Source organism: Peromyscus eremicus, chromosome 13, assembly GCF_949786415.1.
Source record: "Peromyscus eremicus chromosome 13, PerEre_H2_v1, whole genome shotgun sequence".
Taxonomy (NCBI): Eukaryota; Metazoa; Chordata; class Mammalia; order Rodentia; family Cricetidae; genus Peromyscus; species Peromyscus eremicus.
In genome coordinates, this window is record NC_081429.1 from 62,152,757 (window position 1) to 62,178,977 (window position 26,221).

At 37.2% G+C, this 26,221-nt stretch overlaps 1 protein-coding gene across 1 annotated transcript in view; it reads left to right on the top strand.

Annotated features, from left to right (window-relative positions):
- The window catches only part of Col5a2 (collagen type V alpha 2 chain), a 162,742-nt gene that overhangs the window by 134,215 nt on the left and 2,306 nt on the right, over positions 1–26,221 (top strand). Inside the window, exons 28-54 of the mRNA XM_059278138.1 lie at positions 322–420; positions 529–582; positions 678–731; positions 1,631–1,684; positions 2,733–2,786; positions 4,605–4,649; positions 5,126–5,224; positions 6,762–6,869; positions 7,155–7,208; positions 8,625–8,678; positions 8,859–8,912; positions 9,565–9,618; positions 9,998–10,105; positions 10,212–10,265; positions 10,768–10,821; positions 11,946–12,107; positions 12,665–12,772; positions 13,821–13,928; positions 14,971–15,024; positions 16,832–16,939; positions 17,443–17,496; positions 18,316–18,423; positions 18,797–18,850; positions 20,191–20,298; positions 22,137–22,428; positions 24,411–24,598; positions 25,865–26,104. Coding sequence (XP_059134121.1) covers positions 322–420; positions 529–582; positions 678–731; positions 1,631–1,684; positions 2,733–2,786; positions 4,605–4,649; positions 5,126–5,224; positions 6,762–6,869; positions 7,155–7,208; positions 8,625–8,678; positions 8,859–8,912; positions 9,565–9,618; positions 9,998–10,105; positions 10,212–10,265; positions 10,768–10,821; positions 11,946–12,107; positions 12,665–12,772; positions 13,821–13,928; positions 14,971–15,024; positions 16,832–16,939; positions 17,443–17,496; positions 18,316–18,423; positions 18,797–18,850; positions 20,191–20,298; positions 22,137–22,428; positions 24,411–24,598; positions 25,865–26,104 — 2,583 coding nt within the window. The remainder of the gene's footprint in view (positions 1–321; positions 421–528; positions 583–677; positions 732–1,630; positions 1,685–2,732; positions 2,787–4,604; positions 4,650–5,125; positions 5,225–6,761; positions 6,870–7,154; positions 7,209–8,624; positions 8,679–8,858; positions 8,913–9,564; positions 9,619–9,997; positions 10,106–10,211; positions 10,266–10,767; positions 10,822–11,945; positions 12,108–12,664; positions 12,773–13,820; positions 13,929–14,970; positions 15,025–16,831; positions 16,940–17,442; positions 17,497–18,315; positions 18,424–18,796; positions 18,851–20,190; positions 20,299–22,136; positions 22,429–24,410; positions 24,599–25,864; positions 26,105–26,221) is intronic.

Here is a 26,221-nt window from a genome sequence, read left to right on the forward strand (position 1 = left end):
ATGAAAGAAGAGAAGACCTGCCCTTAACATGAGAGGGCCAGGAGATGGTGACAATGAGGCTTATGAATGGAGCAAGATTAGAATTTCTGCTCTAAATGCTCAAAGTACCTCAGGGGCTTATAAACCAAATCAAACCAAACAAACAACCAACCAAACAAACAAAAACAACTATTCGGCTTTTCTTATTCACTCTTTCTTATTCGTAAGCATAAGAAAATCAATGTTTAGTTAAGATGACTTTTAAGGTTGGCCAGCTCAGGTGACAATGGGTACACGGCTGTGCTTAGAACTCAACTTACCTGCCTGCTGTCAACCCTGCAGGGCGCTCCTGGGGAAGATGGCCGGTCAGGTCCTCCAGGCTCAGTTGGCATCAGAGGGCAGCCTGGAAGCATGGGCCTTCCAGGCCCCAAAGGTAGCAGTGTGAGTACAGTGAACAACATTTAACAGATCATTGGAATCTGCGGTTGGAGATCAAGGTATATTTCTTGAACTGCATGAATTTAGAATAGTGTCCATGTATTTTTTTAGGGTGACCTTGGAAAACCAGGAGAAGCAGGGAATGCTGGTGTTCCTGGGCAAAGGGTAGGCATCCATTTTCTGATATTGAATAAAGAAGATATAAAACCATCCAAATTCTGATGGCCTCACCTAAAAATGTCATGTCCATGTGACCCTAGGGGGCTCCTGGCAAAGATGGAGAAGTTGGTCCTTCAGGCCCCGTGGGGCCTCCGGTATGTGACTTTCTTCGATGGCATTGTACATTGTGTTTCTCAGTGTTTCTCCAAGATTGCTCATGAATGAATTTCAGGAAAGAGAATGAGGAAATAAGACTGGATATGTCTTTTCATTTTATTCCTTTCTGTTCTCTTTTCATTTTATGGTGTATTGCTCTCTCCTTCTTGGGTGAAAAGACTGATCTTATTTTAAACTATAAAATGGCATCTAGTGACAGAGGTGGTTACCCTCTGTACACCATACTTGAAGAATATATCGGTTGACAAGAATAGCTTTTGAAGATATTTATAATGTATTCATTTAAGATGTATAAATGCAGAATTATACTTACATTCTGATAATGTATCTTATAAAAATTATTTAAGTTGGCTGGTTTTGAAAAGGTAAAAGGAAATGTTCATCTTTCCATGCTATGTTTTTATCTTCAGACTTTTTAATTGTTTATCAAAGATGTTTTGACATATTTTGTTTTCGTGGAGTCAGCTTAAGTAGCCTCTGAAATGATGGCTTTGCTTTCTTTAATCATTCTATTTGAAATTACAATGGATAGACATAAACTTCAATAGAAATACAACCCTTTAAATTAGATGTAGTAAATAATGGGTTTCCTATATTCCATCTATGGTTGGCTCTAGGCCTTTTATGTTTGAATTAAAACCAAACCAAAACCAAAACAAAAACCATGCTATAATTTCTTCACTGGCTTTTTAAATGAAATTTTCTCACTTTCAAGGACTTCAAATAATGGAATTTGGTGATTCTTACTACTAGTGTATTATCTGGCTAATATGTAGATCAGATGGTTGAAAGAAATACAAAGAGATCAATGTAAATGAGAAACAGACATAAATGTCTGGTGGGATTCATGTGGTTTTTTTTTTTCTCTTTTACTTAGGGCCTTGCTGGGGAAAGAGGAGAGCAGGGACCTCCAGGCCCTACTGGCTTTCAGGTATGCACTAATTTAGGCTTTCATTTATTCTATGAATTGTTTATAGAAATATATATTTTTTAACACAGAAAGTAGCCAATTGTGAAAGCTCACACCTGCATTCCTACCAGCTGGGAGACTGAGTTAGAGTGATTGCTTTGAGTGAGTACACAGCCAACCTGTGCTACCTATTAAGTTCCAGACCAGGCTAATATATATATATATGTATACATGTATGCATGCACATGATAGAACATTTAAATGAGGCAAAGTCCTTTAATTTTCAAAGCAGACATCTTTTAAGATAGTTGTGTGTAGCCAAACATTGTTGTTCAAAAATGAGGAATGACCTTCCTCTGAAAAAAAAAATGATTAAACACATAGCTGGTAAGAAATTAATGATAATAGGATGTTCCCAACATCTCAACAGGCTCATGAAACTTGAGCTTATCTGGTTTTATTGGTATGCTCACTAAGACTTGTTCACAGAATGCTTCTGTATAGAATACATTATTTAAGGACATGAAAAATTCAGTTTGTGGAAACATCAGACCTTCTTCCAATAATTTTCTAGCAGGTTCAAACACGCTAGAGACAAAAGAAACATGAAGAGTCTTGTATTATATTCTTATCTTAAGTTTTATTTGTTGTTGTTTTGTTTTTGTTTTTGTTTTTTGTTTTTCGAGACAGAGTTTCTCTGTGTAGTTTTGGTGCCTGTCCTGGATCTCGCTCTGTAGACCAGGCAGGCCTCGAACTCACAAAGATCTACTTGGCTCTGCCTCCCAAGTGCTGGGATTAAAGGCTTGAGCCACTGCCACCCGGCTCTTATCATAATTTTTAAGTGGTATGGATAAATAAGAATCCAGCCTTGTAAATCGACAATCCTCATGCCTTCTAATAGGTGGCTTCCTATTGTATTTGGACAATATTTTTCATAACTTTTGCTTAATATGTCCATGCAATGTCTTTTGCATGGAAGTTGAATGAAGTATAAAATGTAAACGATTTAGTTTTTGTAGCTGATAAACTTTCAGTGAATCAGTAGTTTTATTTATCACTTTTGTTTTAGGGGCTTCCTGGGCCTCCAGGACCTCCTGGGGAAGGTGGAAAGTCAGGTGATCAAGTAAGTTTTTAAATAATAGCATCAAAAGTATAAATTGGTAGATTATAATATCATCTTTGATTGGTGAAGCTCTAAGATTTTTTTCTGTTCAACAATTCAATTACGATGAAGGAACTCAGATGTCGTGTGATTTCCCCAGTCACACAACTCCTCCACTTTCAATCCAACTCACACACTTCCGTGTATCTTATGCATACAATATTACTAGATGACTCACTGTCGGGAATTGATATAAACACTTTAATGGCACAGATTTGCTCTTTTATCTTTGATGGATTAATTTGTTTATTACCATTACTGTTCAATAAACATCTGCTGAACACTCTATGTGCTTGGCTCTATTCAGCACTCGACCTTCTCAGCTGGACAGTTGGTTGGTGACTGTGTTGCTCTATATTTCTAAATAATGGAAGAAAGAGAATATAGGAAAACAGCATAGCATGACCCAAATGCTACATACAGCAGGAGAGGCACTATATGTGTAGACTTCATGATATAGTAAGACTTTCCAAAAGTAATACTGTACATAAAATCTGAAGGATAAAAGTTGGAAAAATATTTCAGTTAGTTGGAATAACAAGTTCAAATGCTTGCTGAACAATTTAAGGTACCGTAAAAATGCAGTGTCAGAAGTGTGGAGCACAGCATGAAGTGGTGGAGATGAGGCTGGAGGTGTGGACCAGGGACTAGATTGAAGGGAGTCCTAAATTGAGCTTCATTTGTTCATTCTTAGAGTAGAGGGAATCTGTCTGGCAAAAGGCTTTTAAGTAGGAAGTGCTGCAGCCAGACTTGGGTTTCAGGACTATGATACCATAGCGAGAACAATACATTTCCAAAGAGAAATCTGGGGAAGGACTTGATAAAGTTATCATCTTTTTAAAAAAATAATTCTTCTCTCATACAATACACCTATACCCCAGTTTTTCCCCTCTCCACTCCCCTCAGTTCCTCCTCACCACCTCCCCTCTTCCCATCCACTCCTCCTCTCTTTCCCTTCAGAAAAGAGCAGGCCTCCCAGGGATATCAACTGAACAAGGCAGGACAAGTTGCAATAAGACTAGACCCTCATATCACGACTGAATGAGGCAACCCAGTAGGAGGAAAAGGGTCCCAAGAGCAGACAAAAGAGTCAGAGACACCCCGGTGGTCTCACTGTTAGGAGTCTCACAAAAACCCCAAGCTAAAAAACCACAATGGCTTAGCACAGACCCACACGGGCTCCATGATTGCCACTTCAGTCTCTGTGAGCTCCTATGAGCACTGTTTAGCTGATTATATGGGTTGTGTTCTCCTGGTGTCCTCAACCTCTCTGGCTCCTATAATCCTTCCTCCCCCTCTTCCATGGGGTTCCCCAAGCTTATTAAAGGAAGAAGAAATAGCATTACTGCTATTTTGATCCCACAATTCTTAGTGGAGTTTATATATATTAGATTCAATGTAATTGAAATTGAGTTAGTTGAAATGACCAGCTCTTATGTGCTTTTGTATGTTTCTTTCCTACTATTTAAACACTTTCTAATATTCTGTTTTAAAAAGACACTGTAACTATGCTCTGTTATCTCTGAGAAATCTAATATGCTATCTTTGTGAGAGAATATTCTACACATTCTCATTGTCAAAAAGCTCAGACATTTGTGTTAATGTAAATCTTTTCAGAAAAATATGATATTCCCTCAATTGTAAAAGTATACATATTTTTCATTCTTTAATATTTACTTTAATGGCACACTGCAGAAAATGTGATGTTTGATCTGGAAATAATTCCAATAATACAAGAACTAGATACATGTTTTTCTTCCACTTTTTCAAATTGTCTAGGGTGTTCCTGGAGAGCCTGGAGCAGTTGGCCCTTTAGGACCTCGGGTAGGTATTTTCTGTTGTGTGATTCATTTTGTTTCCTGTTGGCTACAGAGCAAAATGAAGTCTTTTATCTTAAAGGGTGTTTTATTTTAAGTATTAAATTATTCTATTGTCTGAAAAATTCATGGGATACCTGTCCTGTAAACATAAGAGTATCTTTAGTTCTATTCATTTCTTGGTACTAAATTAGAAAACCTGAGACATTATAGTGGCTCTATTAAAAAATTTCTCCAGCCTGGTGGTGGTGGCACACGCCTTTAATCCCAGCTCTCAGGAGGCAGGTGAATCTCTGTGAGTTCAAGGCCAGACTGGTCTGGACAGCCCTGGTGGGTAGATAGAGAAACCCTGTCTTGAGAAACTGAAAATAAAGAAAAAAAGAAAAAGAAAAAAATTTCTCCAGTCGAATACATTTTGTAAGAACTTTTAAAACTAATTTTAGATTAATATTGAGGTTATTTGACATTCTGGTGTTATACTAGGGAGAAAGAGGGAACCCTGGAGAAAGAGGAGAGCCAGGAATAACCGGGCTGCCTGGGGAGAAAGGCATGGCTGGAGGACATGGCCCTGACGGTCCAAAGGTGAGTGCGGTTCTGACCTGGGCTTTCCAAAAGCTTTAGAACTTACCAGCTTCCTCTGGAATGCACTTTCTCTTGATTTTCTAGGATAGCTTGATTGAATTATTTCCTCAACAAATCTTTAGTGGCTGCATTTTGGGCTTTTTTTCTGGCACCTAGAGAGTGAACTTTCTGTGGTAGGAATGAGGAGCCCAGGCTCAGGATTCTCTGTCGTACACGCACGTGTCCCCGATGCCCTTGTGTTTTGTTGGTAACATTTATGAATTATCAGAGATGAGAAATGGAAAATTGCTTGTTGGTAGTATCTGTGAGTGAAAGAGACAAGAAATGGAGCATCACAGTTTATTAGTGGGTGTGTCAAACCATGTGCGTGCTCTTCATCTTGGCTCCGTGATTACAATTACTACCTGTTTGAAAAGATACAGCTTTTAGCCGGGCGGTGGTGGCGCACGCCTTTAATCCCAGCACTCGGGAGGCAGAGCCAGGCGGATCTCTGTGAGTTCAAGGCCAGCCTGGGCTACCAAGTGAGTTCCAGGAGAGGTGCAAAGCTACACAGAGAAACCCTGTCTCGAAAAACCAAAAAAAAAAAAAAAAAAAAAGATACAGCTTTGAATATAGTGGAACACAGTGAATATAGTGCAGAGAACGTGCCTGTGTGCACTCACATGCCGTCTTAGGTCGGTAGACAGCAGTGTAGCCCACTTTCATGTGTGGAACTGAAGTGGAATTTCACATGGTCATATGACTGAGAGGCCTTTAACATCATCAAGGTCCAGAATGACAGAGTGAAGCCAATCTCGATTTGATTGTGCAATTATCTGGGAACAAGCTTAATCTCACAAGTTTTCCAAGGAAATAGAGAAATGCCCCTTTTCCCTAAATACAGTATCTTCTTTCTTTATTAATGTGTCTGTCATGGTCAACAAAGGGGAAAGCAAGGTCAATTCAATTAATTTTATTTGAAAGAACATTTTTTTCTTTTTATTGGAATTAGTGTTTAGTTATCTATAAAGACAGGATGGGTGTGGGTCATGAAACTAGGGTGAGGGCCATGAGAGGAGGGAAAGTGATGTTGACTTTGGGGAGGGCAGCATGTCACATATGTGACATGAAAGTAGAAAAGAAGCCACTAGAAGTGGTATAGTACAAGAGATGCCAAGAGGATTGGGAAGGCATGAGTAGGATCATCGAAACAAATTATGTTCAAAATTCCAAAACAAAACCAATAATTTATATACTAATGTCAAATAAAAATTAAAAGTATATTAACAAAGAGGTAAGTTAGAAAAAAGAATAATATGGTAGAGGGGTTGAAATGGACAAAAAAGAAAAGTTAGAATGCAAGCCAGAACTCAGAATGTAAATCTATGTTGTTTTCAAGAAACCCCACTAAGACACTAATTTCCTAAGTGCAAATCTGAGCATTAATCCAAATTCTTATCTAATTGCTGACATTTGATTATTTAAACTGACTAAAGCAGCAACTTTACAGGTTTTAATATTAATATACTAATATTACCTCATCATTTATTCACTTTAGGGCAATCCAGGTCCAACTGGGACAGTTGGGGACACAGGGCCACCAGGTCTTCAAGGTATGCCTGGAGAAAGGGGAATTGCAGGAACACCTGGCCCCAAGGGTGACAGAGTAAGTTCTGTTTCTTATTAATTAATTTTTCCATTGCATGTCTCTAGACTTTCTATGATAGTGATTTCTTGAGCAGACTTTTATTTCTCTCAGCCTGAGTTATAAGCCATTTTTCCTTCTACTCATTTATTTATTGAAAAGATGCAAAGTCAGGTACTATTGTAGTCTGTAGGGGGTGGAACTGTGAAGGTGACAAGTAAACGCTTGCCCTCATGGAGCATCATCTGGAGTATAGGAAGCACAATTAAGTGCACAGCTGATATTTTGTTGTTTGTGTTTTCCCAGGGTGGTATAGGAGAAAAAGGTGCTGAAGGAACAGCTGGAAATGATGGAGCAAGGGTAAGGGAGGGCTGTCTTCTCACGTGGGCTACAGACCAACTTATTGTTCATTATCCTACAAACTTGCTTTAAATTTTAACAGTAAAGTTGCTCATGCTGACTTATAATCAAGACTGCAATAATGATGTCATTTGAGACATGATGTAGACTGATAGTGGGTACTTACTTTATTTACCCTGCATTATAGTAATTCAATAAAAGAAGAAAGAAAGGGGGGGAAACGGAGAGGGGGGAGGGAGGAAGGGGGAAGGGAGAGAGAGAGAGAGAGAGGTAGGGAGGAAGGAAGGAAGGAAAGAAGGAAAGAAAGAAAAAAGAAAGAAAGAGAAAGAGAAAGAAAGTTCTTCCTGAAAGAATGAGCTAGAACACACAAAGCTATCTCTATATCTACCATGCTTATAAAATTATGTGTGAACGATCAGGGCAAATAGAATGATTGTGTTATTTGTGGTAAATGCAATGTATTGTTTTAGGAGAGGCATTTGCTGTAAGAAAACAATAACATGTTTGCTCTGTGTTAATAACATCCTCCCCTATATGAACAGGGCACTTTTATTTTCTAGCATATAAGCAATGAGCTGGTTTTACTCAGGTTTTAGGAGGTGTTCTAGGAAAATTATGAGAAGAATATGTTTTTCTCTTATAGATCTGAAGAAAACAGAATCTTTTTTCTCAAGAATATACAATTAATAAGTAAATTTGATTCCTTACATTCTTTTGACAATGCATATATAACTTTAACTACAAAAAATATTGAGGTACCTATGAAGAAGAAACAGAAAATTAACAGAGCACTTGTTCCTAAAGAACCCCTCAATCCAGCCATTTAAATATTGTGATTATGTGTCCTGAAGCTCCAGGTCCTGCCCCAGGTGGTGGCTGTCCTACACTCCCCATGTAGAGAACTACATCAACAGCACTGAACCTTAATTGTTAATGACTCTTTCATCTTAGACACTGAAGACATGTTTAGTATTATAATTGCATTTTTCATAAAAGAATTATATTTTGTTATGACATTAACATTTAAGAAAATATTACAAAAGAAAAGCCAATTTTCAATCTGTACCTAAATTTCAAAATAGATACTAGCAAAATGTAACAGGTTATAAAAATCAAATAAACATTGTCAAAGAAAGCTGCTAATTTAGATCTAATTTTAAGACAGTTTCATATACTGAAAAGACTTACATGAAAGAGGTAAAAACATTTTGTAATGAAAATCTAGTTGCTAGTATATGGACAACATGGCAAAAGTCTTGAGAATGTAGAGGTGATGTCATCTATGGTAGATAATGACTTGCATGACTTGTAGATCATGCTACAAAAATAATAGCTGGCTTGTTTGCTTATTTACTTAAACATGGAAATTTCTGTACATATTTTCCCTCAGTGTACCTATGTTCTATTAATTTCCAGGGTCTTCCAGGTCCCTTGGGACCACCAGGTCCTGCAGGCCCTACTGGAGAAAAGGTAAGTTGAAAGATGTCACTGTGCACTGCAAAATAAGAAGGCCTACCTAAAGTGTTGCTGTTTCTCACCACTGTGGTTGAGATAGATTATCTCAGAGTTTTGTCTACCTATACATGGTGCCTAGCAGTCTCCAATTGTACTGTGCATTCGATACTTAGCTAACTAAAATCTACTTTCTAGGGTGAATCTGGTCCTCGAGGTTTAGTTGGCCCTCCTGGATCTCGTGGCAATCCTGTAAGTGAAAATCTTTTGATGTTCTTTAGTGTGAGGTTTTACCCTAAAAGAATTTTCCTCTTGTTGACCTGTCATCTATCTATCTATCTATCTATCTATCTATCTATCTATCTATCTATCTATCATCTATCTACCTATTTATCTATCTATCTATCTATCTATCTATCTATCTATCTATCATCTGTCTATCTATCTATCTATCTATCTATCTATCAATCATCTGTCTATCTATTTATCATCTACCTATCTATTTATCATCTATCTATTTATCATCTATCTATCTATCATCTATCTATCTATCTATCTATCTATCTATCTATCTATCTACCTATCTATCTCCTATCATCATTAATCACTGTCTGTATAATCTTTAATGTAACTTTTGTGCTTATTGTGTTATGTTATTTATATCTCCCTGTTTTTCAAATTTTATTTTCATTAAACTTAAAAAATTATCAGTTGCACAATGTATTAAATCTAGGCAAATAGTTTTTTTCTAAGTAATTAGGAAATTTCTTTGATCTTGAGAATTTTGTTCAATGACCTCCAATTTATTATTTCACTTAAGGATCTTCCTCAAGCAATGTATTCAGTTAGCTACATAAAATGTATATTATATGTGAAAGCTTCAGTACTGTTTGTCTCCTTTTAGGGTTCTCGTGGTGAAAATGGTCCAACTGGAGCTGTTGGTTTTGCTGGACCCCAGGTAAAATTTGTAAATGTTTCTAACTTACAAATACTCTTCTTAGTAGAGAAATGAGTTTATGTGTTATTTTCATATGTTTTGAAGTATATTAAAATCTAAATTTTAAAATATTTTATGTATTATTCAACATATTTTTCATAGGTGGAACAAAAGTTGGTGCTTATAATATTTTGGTATATGTAATTATTTTCTATGATGAAAATAGTGTGAGATTTTTTTCTAGAAAGTTTTAAAGAAGTTATTGAGGTTTTTTTATACCAGACTTAGACTAATTATACAGAAACATTCTATAAGACTAAATTGCATGTTAATAATAAACTATGAAATAATTTATTTATAAATCTTAAAAATAATTACTCATTTGAAAAATTGCATTTAGGGTCCTGATGGACAGCCTGGAGTCAAGGGTGAGCCTGGAGAACCTGGGCAGAAGGGAGATGCTGGTTCTCCTGGACCCCAAGGGCTAGCAGGATCACCTGGCCCTCATGTGAGTTAGAAACTGAAATGGAAAATTTGATACCAGGGCCTGATATTTACAATGTACAGTGCCTGCATGTGGCTTACTATTGTGGTCTTCTGTTTTTTCCACTTAGGGTCCTCATGGTGTTCCTGGACTGAAAGGCGGTCGGGGAACCCAGGGTCCACCTGTGAGTCTCTTTGTTATTCTGGGAATTGTGCACAGCCAGTTGCAAATATTGAATGTGTCCTGGTTATATAAATGTTAACTGTCATCTTAGGATGTAATAACATGTTATCTTATGTATCCGATGTATTATAGAGCAAAGGGTGCTTAGCTTAAGCTGCAGATCTGGGTGAAAATCAGTTTTGTTAATCATGAAAACCCAGTTGCTTCATGTGGAGCAGAAGTATTAAGTATCAGAATATGTAGTTGATTACACAAAAGAGCCTGTGTGGTTTTAGCTCTACTTTTATATCTTTAAAATAAATAAAAGTCAAAACAGAAAAACTGTTTAGCTCTATCAGTTAATCCAGATTCTCTAAGACATTTGAGGAATGAGAAGAGTAAAAGCTACATGGTCCTAAATAAGGGAATCAATAGGCCTGGAGTCTTCTGTGTGGAATGTAGGCTTCAGGAAAATAAAGAGATAACTTCTTATCTAGACTGATTGTGTGGTATTTTGTCCTCAGGGTGCCACAGGATTTCCTGGTTCTGCGGGCAGAGTTGGGCCTCCAGGCCCTGCTGTAAGTCAACTTTGATTTGAATCATTGGTCACAAATTTAATGTATGTACTTGTATGTGCACCACAACACATGTGGCATTTTAATTACTATTTTTATTTAATCTCGTACTGATTTGTTTTCCTCTTCGTTAAGTCTTTTTGCATTATATTGACATTTTACCAAAACAAATCCAAAGTTACCAATCAACAAACTTGGAAGAGATTATTTGGATGTTCTTTTTTTTTTTTTTTTTTTTTTTTTTTTTTTTTTTGGTTTTACGACATAGGGTTTCTCTGTGTAGCTTTGCACCTTTCCTGGATCTACAGAGTGTAACTTTGTACCTTTCCTGGATCTCGCTCTCTAGACCAGGCTGGCCTCGAACTCACAAAGATCCACCTGACTCTGCCTCGAGAGTGCTGGGATTAAAGGCATGCGCCACCACCGCCGGCCTTTTTGCACGTTCTTTCTAACCTAATGTTTGAGCGTGATTTTGTTTGAGTACTAAGTACTTTTTTGTTATGTGCTAATAATAAATCTCAGAAAGAATCTGTAGAATCTCTGAAACTTTCTTCTTAAAAATTCAGTCTTTTTTATGTATACGTGTGTGTGTGCCTGCGTGAGTTTATGTTCCATGTGCATGCAGGAGCTGGTCGAGGCCAGAGAGGGTGTTGAATCCTCTAAGACTAGAGTTAGAGGCAGCTGTGCTCACCACGCGGGTGCCGGGCATCAAACCCATATCATACGCCAGAGCCACGGGGGCTCTTCATAGCTTCCCATTGCACCAGCCCCTGAGAGTTTCTTTAGTAAATCTGTCATATGACAAGTTCAGACCAGTCCAAGTAAAATAAAACATAAACTATAGTTGGTACAGCGCCTTAAATAAGTTTGAAAATTAAAATTAATTTTATAACTCGTAATAATGAGGGATTAAATAATCATCTAAAAATGAAATTTTGGCTTTCCCCGGTGGTATGCCTTATTTTCTTTTGCTTTTCTTACGTATCCGAAGTGACCAGTTATCTAAGAAGATAACCAGCAATCAGTAGGACTGTGCCCTCCGTGTCCGAGGCAGAGCCCCCTGGGTCAGTTCTTCTTACTTAGTTTCCACTTTGCCCTCCTCATTGCTTCTCTTTGTGTGATATCAGGGAGCTCCAGGACCTGCAGGGCCCATAGGGGAGCCTGGGAAGGAGGGACCTCCCGGTCTTCGTGGGGACCCTGGCTCTCATGGGCGAGTGGGTGATAGAGGACCAGCTGGCCCACCTGGCGGCCCAGGGGACAAAGGGGACCCGGGAGAAGACGGACAAACTGTAAGTTTGGCGTCTGTTTCACTACAACTCTAGTTGAAATATTTATAATCACTGTAATAATCACTGCCATAAAATCCATCTGGAAACATTCCTAAATGCTTTTATCTCACTAAGTTATACACATTTTCAATTTCTAATCCTCTGCTATGAAAGTGTATATATAAAAGTTTACAAAATGGTAAAGGACATGGTTTTCTTAAACTAAACCAAAAAACATTCATTATTGACTGTCTCCTACGTGAAGAAAATAAAACATGTATTATCATATTTAATATTTACATACTACTAAATATTACTATTTTTAGAAATATAAGGCTTCTAAATTTTCTTTTTGTCCTTTTAAAAGGAGGAAACATAATTTTTTGAATAGCTCTCTCCTTTTATTTTCATTAGCTATCAAGTTCCTTCCCAAGTGTTGAATAATGTTGGGGCTACTGAAAAGAGTTTTTTTTGCCTCATACTTCCTCAAAGTCTATAAAACTATAGTCAACTATATAAATTACTCAGATATGGACTCATCCTGTAGAGTAGTAATTATAGTCTGCTATCACCATTAGGGTCCAGATGGTCCTCCTGGTCCGGCTGGTACCACTGGGCAAAGAGGGATCGTAGGAATGCCTGGACAACGTGGGGAGCGAGGCATGCCCGGCCTTCCTGGCCCAGCGGTGAGTAGCTGTGTTGGTCAATATTCATTCGATACGTTATATAACTTTTGCAGAAAGACTTGATTTGTTTTGCTAGATGAGTTGGTTCAAACAGCCTTAAGCTGACATAAATTCCTAGCTTTTAAAAACCTTTGATCTTAAATGTTAAATGCTTAACCACCTTGACAAACATTTGTTTAACCTTGGAGCTACAGAAGTAGATAACAAGTGTTTGGATTTTTGGTGACTGAAATATTTCTTCAAAGATAAAAATGATGCTAGCAAAGGGGGATTACTTCTGGTGGTTTGCTAGTATCTTTTAAAAGAAACAACCTTAACAAAACAGCCATACTTCACAGTTAATCAACAAAGAGAATGACTAGGTAAGCTGAGGTCACATTAGAAGTGATTGTGGATGAACTATAATCTCCTGTTTCCCATGGGTGCTTGAGGATCTCATATGCTTTGGAATATAGAGGAGAGTTTGATGCTGTAAAAACTCTGAAGAGACTGATTTTACCAGTGAGTGTTTACAGTGTTTGAGGGCAAAATTGTGTTTTTATGGAATGTGGACAGAGGTTGGACTCCTGCTACGATAAACTAGAAGACCTTTGGGTAGAAATACGAAGCCAACACATTAGGAGTTAAAGTTTATCTTGGTGATATCAGAAAATGAGCCAAGAAATGGAAACTAAAATTCTTCAGTGATGAGTGTAAAATACTGGAACACATTTAAAACGAACGAGCAGAAAAACAGGAGTGATAAGGGTGTGTGTATCTTTGCAGTGATACAGATTCCAGAAGGGCAGTCATAATTGACTACGTATGTTTCAAACACAAAATGCAAACCTAAGGAGGTGGTACAGGGCACTTTTCATCTCTTTGGTATGTCAGGAGTAATGTGATAAGAAGTGGGCATGTCTTTAAGAAAACATGGGTGCTGTAGGATACTGGACAATTGTTTCTATAGGAGAAGAGACTGACGTACTACTGAATAAATGAAGCCTTATGAAAACTGGTGTTCTTAATTCTTTCTGCAGGGGTTGACATACTTGTGCTTTAATTTCAGGGCACACCAGGGAAAGTAGGACCGACTGGTGCTACAGGAGATAAAGGTCCTCCTGGACCTGTAGGACCCCCAGGCTCCAATGGTCCTGTAGGAGAACCTGGGCCAGAAGTGAGTGCTGCAACCCTAAGGAAAATACCTTCTATTTTAGCTAAGTGTGGTGGGGATAATTCTTCCATTATGAAGCTGATGTAGATGTTTAGGGATAGATTGCACATATGAGCTTAAGAAAGATTATTGTCATGCTGTTTGACGTACTCAGCCTTTCTAAAGACTTAGCTAAATGAGAGAGAAACCAAATTAGTGCCCTTGTACTGACTTTCATAAAAGCTGCAGTGAGCATTTAAGTTGATTTAGTCTGTGGGAAATGGTTTTGAAGGTGGAAGGACACAGCCATTCATCTTTCCCCTGTTATGATTTCGTTCTGTGATGGGATATTTATCAAAGTTGCCAAGCTTTGCGGTGATAAGATTAATGAAACTCTTACAGCTCATGAAGAAGGAAGAGGAAGTAAAGGACATTTTTCTTTATCACTGTGAAGTAACATTATGGTTGTCGTGTCCCTTTAGTCTCTTTTGAGAGGAAATACAGCATTGACAGGCAATTTGAGAAGCTAAAAGCTGGAATACCCTCTACTTAGCAGCTTAATGAGTGAATTACCAAAGGATCACATGCTCCTGAAAGTCAGGGATTTCACAGCTAATTTTATCAAAAAATAAAAATATAGTTCTGAAAAAATCAAAGTAAAATAGGGAAATGATAATATACACTTTAAAATGGAATGTTATATAATATAAATGCAGTCATCTGATTTCAAAACCTTAAAAATATTATTTGGAAAAACAAAGTGAGAATTCAGGCAAAATGTAAGAGAGCAGCACTGTAGATGTGATCTATTTCAATGTGTCTGAAGACTTTCTTTTTAAAATTGAGAACTAGAAATGAGTGATTAGAGTAAATAAGAATATGGTAACTTTACAAACAACTGGAAATAAAAAGAAATTGGTAGTCATCTTTCTGCTTCTGAGGCTCCTGTTGAGTGCTATTTTATAGTTCAAAGGAGAGTAAAACATGTTGGCCCTTTTCCTGCCAACTGGGATGAGAGTTTAAAAATCTCCTCATGAGCCAGTGTCTCAAACACTGTTCTTTTTAGGGACCAGCTGGTAATGATGGTACCCCAGGACGGGATGGTGCAGTTGGAGAACGGGTAAGTGCAATGCTGCTGATTACAATATTAGAGCCACATGAACCTGAAATCATTGTAATTCTAGTGTAGTAGTAATAATAATAATAATAATAATAATAATAATAATAATAATAATAACTCTTCCTCCCCATAGCCCCAGGGCAGCTCTGACTTTTCTGATGGCAAACTTTTTAGTAAGGTTATAACCTTGGATAACCTTTTAACTGAAATAATATTTGAATGCATGACAAAGCATAACATATATTTTCAAGAGCAAGGAACCAAATTGCTTTCATATTTGGATGAAGATGTAAATGGATCTTCTGAATTTCCATATCACTCACATAGCTGAATGACACCTACATTTTTCTACTCATTCCCTAAAGAGAATAACTTACAAGGACATAAGCAATGATGCTTTCTAAATGATAGATATGCTGTATATTTTTAAATGAGGCCTGTGTTGAGCTGACGATTTTCCCAGGTATGTCGGCAGCCGAGTCCCTTTTGGTGGTTGCACAGCTGTTAGGAAACAGATCTGGCCACCACCAACAAATCAACTACATGACACTGAGTTTTCTGAACCTATTTCCAAATACCTTAAATATGCTTAGTGCAAGTGTTTATATGCTAATACCAGACTTAAAATTCTTCTGCAGAGTAAAGACTATCATACAAGTATTATGCAAGTAATGCTATCATATTATTAACAAGGGGATGGAGAAGCTTGGGGGTTCATGGGCTAAGACTCTCTTTATCTATCATAGTCACAGAAATTTTTCTAACATCTGGAGTCTTTGCCTTTGCTGGTGTACACATGTAATGCAGAAAGCATTCAAAGTTCTTGATGTGTACTCCCTGAAATATTATTGCAGCTTCTTGAACTCTTACATGCACTTTAAATTGCTGTTTCATTTTTAATCACAAAGTTAAATGTGTACAACACAGGCAATTCCCTATAAATTCCAGTTGTATGTATGCTTTAAATAACTTGCTTTTCAAATTTTTCTCTTAAGTCTATTGTATATGTGTTCTTTAACTTAGATGCAAATGTTTGTTCTAGCTGCCAAATTAATAAGTCAAGTAAGAATTAATTTCTGTCAGGAGATAAAGTTTGACTCCATTTTTGAGTCATTAATTATATCCACATTAATTATGCAAGCTCATGTCACATTGATTTCACCTGTACCAACATAGTGAGATACTGTTTGGAGCCTTGTCAGATGGGTCATCTGAGTGAAAGGAGGGCAGACTCTTTCTCTCCCAATTCTTCCAATCTGAAGACATCTTTGTTTACCCCCCCAGAAGCAGTTGCTTTCAAGGGCATTGTACCATCCAGGACTGCAGCTAGCATGCTGTTTGCCCTTATTCCATGAGGTGGGGAAGCTAGGAAGCAAAGGACCCTCAGAACCAGTTTTCTGAGAGACTCTGTGGAGCTGAAAATATAGGAAGTGGTCTCCTTAACGTTTTCCCACTCTGGAATTACATTGTGTTTTACAAATGTGGACACTCCTTTGAAGACTGCTAGACTAGGGAATTAGACTAGTAAACGTTAACTTCTGGAGATGAACACTCCTGTACTCTAACAATCTGAGTGTAGGGAACAAGAGTCAAAGGTAGATAAAATCTGAAGCTGAGGAGAAACAATCTTATTCCCCTGAATTTAATTTATTGACTAGTAAATAATAGTAAAATATTTAAGTAAAATAATAAACCAACATGTTTGAAATGGTATATTTTCATATTGTATATAATGTGAGCAATGTAGAATATTGTTGCTGTTATAGAATAAATGTTTAAAGAACAATATTCTGTCTGTTGTTGTCAGGGTGACCGTGGAGATCCCGGGCCTGCAGGTCTGCCAGGCTCTCAGGGTGCCCCTGGGACTCCTGGGCCTGTTGGTGCACCAGGAGATGCGGGACAAAGAGGAGATCCTGTAAGAAAGTCAATTTCACACTGACATTTATATGACACTGATATGCTATCCTGTAATGATGTGTATATGCATCCTATCCTGTATATGAACTCTAATTAATAATAGACAATTATGAATGAAATATATGCTTAGTTTAAAAATGAGTTGCTTTTTGAATATGAGTATGATCCTTCTATCAGGATTACTTTAATAATCTAAACAGGTTGTGATTTATATGAACTGCAATACATATAAGTAAAATTAAATAAACAATGTCATTTAATAGTCAACTAAGTTGAACCTCATTTGGTAAAGCTAATAAAAATATTCACTATAATCTGTTACTAGAGCTAGTGCATTTTTACCTGATGTAGAGACATTTGCTGGACTTCATTTAATTACTTACAATTGTGCACATTATATTTATATCTACATTTATGCTTATGTTAATATATTACTATTGTATTTATATTCATATTTACATTTATATTTTAAGATAATAAATTTTATGAAATTTTTTCTAGGGTTCTCGAGGCCCTGTAGGACCACCTGGCCGAGCTGGAAAGCGTGGTTTACCTGTAAGCTCTATCATTTATGAACAAATAAATGTTTTCTTATATAAAATATATACCCAAAGAAGAAATATAATTTACGATTCTTAAATAGCATGGAAAAGAAAGGCTGCTGGATAATTACTGACCCAGAGAAGCCAGAAACTCTGTGAGATGGTAGCAGTAATGATGTGTAGTGGGATGGGTAGCAGTAATGATATGTGCTGGGATAGGTAACAGTAATAAGGAATATTTCAGAAAGGTAGAAGATAGATTTTTTGAAAGATTTTATTACAAAGAAGCTATGCAGATGGCAGTGCATTTCAGAGCTGCACTAAAAAGCACAAGATTTGAATTTTAAATGATAAGGAGAAGATCGAGGGCCCTTGAGAGTAACAGAAACTCTCTTGCATCAGATGTACAGTAGCTCAGGGAGGCCAGGGGAGATGAGGTCCTGAGAAATCAAAAACTGACAAAGCTTTCCCAACTCGTGGCTTCCAGGTCCATGTAGGTTTCATGGACAACATGGATGGTGAGTTTTTAAAAAAAAAAGTTTGCCATAGGTCATAGATGAAGGCTAGAGAGACAGGAAGCAAGCTGTCCTGAACAGCAAGAGTGTGTCTCAAGGATGAGTTGCCAGTGGGATGCTAGTTTAGGGACTGTTTATATAACTTATGGCAAAAGCTATGCTGAGGCATATTGAGGTAAGCTGACGCATGGAAAGTAAAAGTTATTAAGTTATAATTTCAAAGAATTTTAAAAAATTATAGTAAATATAATCATAAAGAGTAAGATCACAAGAAATTGTAGTCTTAAGGAATAATATTAATGACTGACTGTTTACAGGGACCCCAAGGACCTCGAGGTGACAAGGGTGACAATGGAGACAGAGGTGACCGGGGTCAGAAAGGCCACAGAGGCTTCACTGGCCTTCAGGGTCTGCCTGGCCCTCCTGTAAGTTACTTGTTTAGAGGTCCTTCCCTGCATGTGAGAATATACTGGTGTATTCACAGGACCACCCATCCCTCCATGAAATAGATGGATGCTTTTATATACCATTTTAATTTAAAATTATCTTGATGGATAATTATATAATTACCTGATATAAATACTCACACATAAGCTATAATATTATGGGGAAGAAATGGAGCAAAAGCTACCTACCCCTTTACCTATACAGTTGTCTCTAGTACCAGTTGGGTGTTAAGGAAGTCAATGGCTTCGTTTCTAGTGCTAAAGTTAGTAACAGCATACTTTTAAACGTAAAATGCAGCCCAATGCAAGATTTAAATGTTTTAGCAGCACTTTGAATGTTCTTTCTGTGTAGGGTCCAAATGGAGAACAAGGAAGTGCTGGGATTCCTGGTCCTTTTGGCCCAAGAGTAAGTAACAGAAACTCCTAAGTTTCAAGTGTGCATAATACAGCCTTTAGTGACATAATATTGTTTCTTGAGGACAATACTCCTACTATTAAATATTGATTGCTCATGTTCATTGAGGTTGACATTAAATGTATGGGACAAACTTAGCAAATGATTTAAAATAGAAATACCCTGAAATATGGCACATTATGTGTTGTACTGTGAGTCCATGGTAAAAATCTCTTACCCAGATTTTTATATGTTCTTCTATTCAGTTTCTTATTGGGGGTTAAATTTCCATTAAACATGAATTCTTAGACATGACTGGACCTACTCATGAAGTGGAATAGATTTTGGAGATAGACATATTTTATTCTTTAATTGTGATAAAGCTCTAGAAGACATTTATACAAAGATAATTTGGAAACAAATCATAAAAGAATCAATACGGGAGGCTTTTAGAAATTCTAAACTCATATAAATCTACTTCTTATAAGTCATTGGTGTCATAAGACAATTCACACAAATACTTAGGAAAACAGAAAAAAATTAGAAGGATGAATTAGCAAAACAAAAACGCTATATTTAAGTACAACATAAATTTATATAAATTGAGACCAATATTAAGAAGAGTGCTAAGATGTGATAAGGTTCTGTGATATAAGTACTGAGGTTCAACTATAGCAAACACTCAACTTACATCATTTCCTTCTAAAGTAATTGAAATTCCAACCAAGTTTATTAACAATTTAATGAAACAGTTGCTCCCAATGAAAGTCAGTGATTAGCATGTGTTTTAGTTAGTATTTCCATTGCTGTGAAGAGACACCAGGACCATGGCTACACTTATAAAGGAAAACATTTCATTTTAGTGGCTCTCTTACACTTCAGAGGTTCAGTCCATTATCATCATGGTGGGACATGGCAGCATGTAGGCAGTCATGGTGCTGGAGAAGTAGCTGAGAGTCCAACATCTTTCAGGCCATAGGACATAGTGTGAGACAATGAGTAATATCTTGAGCATATATGAGACCTCAAAGCCTGCCTCCACAGTGACATACTTCCTCCAATAAGACCATACCTCTTAATGGTGTTACTTCCCTTGGGGGCCATTTTCTTTCAAACTACCACAGCCTATTAGTATCTTTAACTTATGTTGGTCCTTTAACCAGAATTAGTGATGGACAGTTCCCACTCAGTGAAATTGTAAATGTAACAAAATGTTGAAAGGCCACTTACTAGTTATTAAGACTGGAATCTGAGCAATCATGATAATTATTCAATCTCTGTAGTAGTTCTTTTATTATTAGAGAAACATTGCAAAGTCTTTCTTCTAAAATGCAGTTTTTGTGTTCTGATAGGGTCCTCCAGGACCAGTAGGTCCTTCAGGCAAAGAAGGAAACCCTGGACCACTTGGACCCATTGGACCTCCTGGTGTGCGGGGAAGTGTAGGAGAAGCAGGACCAGAGGTAAGCTCACAAGTGTTTGCATGGGAGATGCTGACGCCAAGACGGAGTCTACCCAATAGTATCTGAGCAACCTTGCCAACAAGTCTTGAGACTCCTAAAATAAACCTAGAAGTCACAACAGAAGGTTATCTACTTAAGTAATTATTTAAAGTCTTTTAATACACAGTATTTAGAGCATACAAAGTAAGAGCTAAAGATACAAAGTCCTTGAATTGATATTTCACTAAGATCAAATATCAAGCTATGATTGCATTCTTATAGAAGTTGTGCAGCTAATGTATTGTTTGAAATTACATTTGTATTAGTTTGCTTTCCTGCTGCTGTTAAATACTCTGAAAAAAATCAAATTATGAAAGGAATTTTTTTACCTCATAGTTCATGGTACAGTCCATTATGGTAGGGAAATCAGTGTAGCAAGAGCTTGGAACAAGATGAGTATATGAGTTTGAAAATTTTCTTTACTGAAAATGACATTCAAGATTTCAATTAGAATTTTCCAATTACAAATCTAAGGGTATTTAGTATAAGGTAATATCAATTAATAGAGCATATTAGTTAGTCTATAGCTTCTCTGTCCTCAGACATGCATCATTTATCTACACATGTGTGCTGTGTGCATTTAAGCTTCAATCTGGTATTTCTTTCATCTTGTTTATTGGACCTTACCATTTTAGTCTTTATTCCCCCAGTGACAGTACCATTGATTCAAATACTTGTTACTTTTTATGTAGGTATGTAGGTTTATTTTTGTCATAGCCAAGAAAGTTCCCTACTTCTTTCTCCATGAAAAGAAGACAGCTATACAATTTATCTTTGACTTGTGTGGCTCTTGATTTACTTTTTTATGGCTCAGTGGTCTTGGTGAGATAAGACTCTTCTTCTCAGATTAGTGTAATAGGATGTATGGAGTCATGATGACATCCCAGAAAATCAGTCATCTGCCTATCCATCTATCTATCGTCTGACTTTATCCCTATCATCAGTCTTAAGAATCAGAAAACATTGGCATAGAGGTTAAGACGCTTTGCCTGGTGAATGGCAGAGCTAGTACTGGCACATCAGGCTCTGATACCCAGGGCCGTGCTCTCTGCCTGAGATGTGGACTCCACCTCTCTTTAGTTATGGGGCTCTTTCAGGACTCAGTTCTTCCTCTGAAAATGCAGAGGAATTAATGGAAAGTACTCAACTCATACACTTTGCCACCTTTTGGGGCTTATTTGATTCTTCACATTCCTTAAGTTCTTCCTGAAAACAAAAGATCAGGACACATCCTTAAGGCTGTGAAAAGGCTAATGGGAACTTTTCTTCAACTTTGTTCAGTACCGAGAATTTTTACATTCACCATAATTCACGTACATACAAAAAGACTTCCTGGCTTTCTTTTTGATTTGGAGGAGCTAAGAAGTTTCACATTGGGGCCTTGTGGTTGTTTCCCTGGTATTTACATGCAGACTTAGAGAGCCAGATCCCACTCCCTGACAGCCCTTTTGCCTTCTGCACATAGCTGCTTTTGAAGAATTCCAGTTGTATCTTGTCCAAAATTGTTTGAAAAGAATGTAACTCTGAATGTTCTTCACATGAGATACATGGTATCTTCAAAGAAGACATCAAAGTGAAGAGTTTGGCTTTAAGCTTTGTTTATCTCAGAGCCTGACTTGTAGATATTTGCCTGAAAAACAGCTCTACATCACTCCCCATTCTGGCAATGCTATTGCTGGACAGGCCAGCCCTGCCTGTTTAAAAAGCATGAGTCATACTTCTTCAGTAATGACGAACTGGTGTGCCAAGTTGTAACTGTCAAAACACTTTTAAATGTCTCCCCACTTTCTCTGTATTAGGGTCCTCCTGGTGAACCTGGGCCCCCTGGTCCTCCAGGTCCCCCTGGCCATCTTACTGCTGCTCTTGGTGATATCATGGGCCACTATGATGAAAACATGCCAGATCCACTTCCAGAGTTTACTGAAGACCAGGCGGCTCCTGATGACACAAACAAAACTGATCCTGGGGTCCATGCTACCCTGAAGTCTCTCAGCAGCCAGATTGAAACCATGCGTAGCCCTGATGGTTCCAAGAAGCACCCAGCCCGGACTTGTGATGACTTAAAACTTTGCCATTCCACCAAGCAGAGTGGTGAGTAGATAGGAGTCTGTGGGAGCGAAGCATGTTGTTTGGGTTGAGTTATTCTCAACTGCAGCCCAAAATATTTTTTAACTTTGTAATTAATGATGGACACAAAGAAAACTTTCAACATGCCACAGAGCTTATAGTTTTGTGGTAGAGACAATTACATGAAAAACTATAGAGTAAAGATGATAGGTAATGAGAAGGCCAGGCAAATATCTTGACAGCCTGCCCTAATAACTCAGTTAAGAACTAGAACTCGGTCCCTGCTTCTTGATACTGAGCAGGCAGGTTCTGAGGAAGAGCCATGAACAAAGGACAATCAATTTCCAAAACCTCTGATGGCAAGGATGAGGAGGCCTGGTATGTGCAGTACCAGGCCTGAGCCAGCCCCCACAAACAGCACATACTAGGGCAATCAGCCTCCACCGTCAATAAGCTCAAGGTAATAATCAAATAAGGACATTTGGAACTTGTCCAGGCCTGCCCCAAATTGGGAAAACTGTAGCCTTAGCCAGCCTCTGACTAGCCCTAGCCAATTAGAACATACTAATATGAGTGCCACTTGCTTAAACCAATCATATCTGAAATGACCTCACTATCCTAGGAACTCTCCTTAGCTATGCTTAAAAGAAGCCTGGGGGCTTCTCTGGGGGTCATCACTATTTTGCCTTTATGTGGGATGAACAGCCCCAACATGCTGGTAACAAACACTCTTGTTGATTGTGTACATGGATGACGGTCTTTTGTGGTACTTCTCCAGGACCCTAACAGGTAACATATACAATAGAGATCATATCCTATCAAAAACCTAATTTTGAGGAAGTAGTCCCAACACATATATATGTACATTCAGAAAATACTTGCTCATGCATGATTAAAGATGCTTTTTTTACCTACATGATCATTCAGAATTGTAATTAGGTGAACCATTGAGAGCCCAGTAAAATATGGAAATTATTTGCATATGGAATCTATTTGTTGTAATTTAATGTCCTGCCAATCACTCTTCTAGTCCTTCCTGGCAGGATCATGTAGAGTGAGCTTTTAAGGCAGTTTGGAATGAAGTAGTGTTTCTACCTTAGTAGTATGGTGGTGTTCCAAGTTTGCCTTCTCCAATAATTTTAAATAATCTAATTAGACCCAGAAAAGTGGTATCTAACGCCGTAAGAATGAGCTGTAAAATACCAGAGCTTCAGTTAATTTTGAAATGACACCAAAAGGGACAATTAAAAATGTTCTCTCTAAAAAAATACACTTTTCTTATTAACTATATAATTGATATCTCCCTTCTCATTTTATTCAAAATTTAATTTTTATAATTTGCATATAATAGCATACACATATGTATGGACCTACCTAATTAAATACATATGAGTAAATATATTTGTTTGTCTATTTATGTGACTATATATCAAACATCAAGCACCGTGTTGGTATATTTTGTTTTAGAATCACTTGGATGTTTTGAGTCTCAAATACACAATTTGGAAAAGTGCTTTTGAACTGGGGAAGGCTCCCCATGCTTCACAGTTACATTCTTCCCTATGTGTGTATCTGAGTGGTTGCATGCATGTGTATTTGTGTGCTCACACGTGTGTGAGTGCATATGAACACGTGGAGAAAGTTGACATTAGATATCTTCCTCAATGACTGTACATCTTACTTGTGAAGTCTCACTGTTTAGCTGAGTGCATAGCTCATTGTTTTAGATAGTCTAGCTGGCTGACTTACCCTGGGACTCCTGGTTCTATCTTCGCACACGCTGGGACTGCAAGTGGGCCACCATATTACCTAGTTTGTACAGATTTGGGGGGTCCCAACTCAAGTCCTCACACTTTTACAGCAAACACCTTACCTGCTGAGTCTTCTCCCCATTCCTGTAACAATTCCATTTTGAATAAAGGATCAAATCTCTATTGATTATTTTAGAGATTCAATCATATTTGAGATAATCTTCATTTAGCAAATATTTCTATCTTGAAAAATAGGTGAATATTGGATTGACCCTAACCAGGGGTCAGCGGAAGATGCAATCAAGGTTTACTGTAATATGGAAACAGGAGAGACATGTATTTCAGCAAACCCAGCCAGCGTTCCACTGAAAACCTGGTGGGCCAGCAAGTCTCCCGACAGTAAGCCTGTGTGGTACGGTCTCGACATGAACAGAGGGTCTCAGGTGATTTAATGTACACTCTGAATTATAGTTCTTACTTTTTATTATTTATTATGCTTCCACATTTATTAAAACTGTGCTATTATTTTTTGAATGGGTTTAAGTTTACTATGCTTACTTTTAAATGATATGTTCTCACTAGAAATGCAAAATATTTTTCTAAAAAGTTTTATCAAGATTAATTAATTTGAATTTATAATTTTTATTTTTAGTAGAATGAAATAAATAATCATTAATATTAGTTCCTTTAATATACGTCACTGACTATGGAGTACAGTGGGAGGGGTTGGTCTTGTCTCAGCTCCAGGAGACCTGGATCATAATTGGAACTTATAAAACTACTGTACCTTTTAAAACCTTATAGCTACTTTAAAGTAAAGGTGGTAAGACTGATCTCACTGTCTCTGTTAATGTTAGTGGTTAGTGTAGTGTTTAGAAAGATAAATGATGATACATACTAGATATATTCTTAAAATAAGGAAATCCCTTGAAATCTGTGAGGTGTTACTTAAAGTTTACTCATTTTTCTGATTAGGTGAATTATGTTATAATTTTTCAGAGTTTATCAGATCTTGGTGTTTCATGTTACAAAGTCAGCATTTCATCCCAGCTTACTTCCTCTGATTTCAACTTTGCCCCAATTAACATTTTATGAAAGTGTTATAATTCAGTATATGATAAGCTAGACTCTACTATCATTTAGTGAAAATGAAAATTTAAATACAAACAGCTGAAATGTAGTTGAACCAAAATAATCTGTCAGAAACCACAATGCTTCCCTTGAAAGCAAAACTCAAAGCTGCATCACTGGAAATGAGTTTTGGGCACTTGTGTTATACAAAATAATATTTCTGATATGTATGCAACTGTTCAGTAAAATAGATTTATACTTACACTTAATTCCTATTTTATTCTAATTAGTGAAAAAACTGAATTGTATTTATTAAGTATAATGTATAGAATATATATAAAATTAAAGCAGATTTAAAAATATTTAATTTTCTCTGGGAAATTAAAGTAATTTTTTTTGTTCACCTCTTCTTTGAGGTTGTAAGGACACAGGTACTTGTGACTATGGATAGATATTTGAAAATATTTTCCTTTGTATAGGTATAATATCTTTTTATAAAAAAACTAAGTAATATTTTTCACATTTGATTTATCTATAGTCATCCTCTATTGTCTACCTGTCACCAATCTGCCATCCCTTCGGGTGGCATTATTAATCTCTAGGTATGTCGTGTTACATAGACTCCTCTGTTTCTCTAGTTCACATATGGAGATTACCAGTCACCTAATACAGCTATTACTCAGATGACCTTCCTGCGCCTTTTATCCAAAGAAGCCTCCCAGAACATTACTTACGTCTGTAGGAACACTGTGGGGTACATGGATGACCAAGCCAAAAACCTCAAGAAAGCTGTGGTGCTCAAAGGATCAAATGACTTAGAGATCAAAGGAGAGGGAAACATTAGATTCAGATACACCGTTCTTCAAGATACCTGTTCCGTAAGTGCCTTTTGAACTACATTCTTCTGTAGCTTCCTTTCTTTTCTCAGCAAGTAAAGTTACCGAATCTCACTTTCAATCATAAACTTCTGTGAGTCTACAATAGAGAAACGCTGA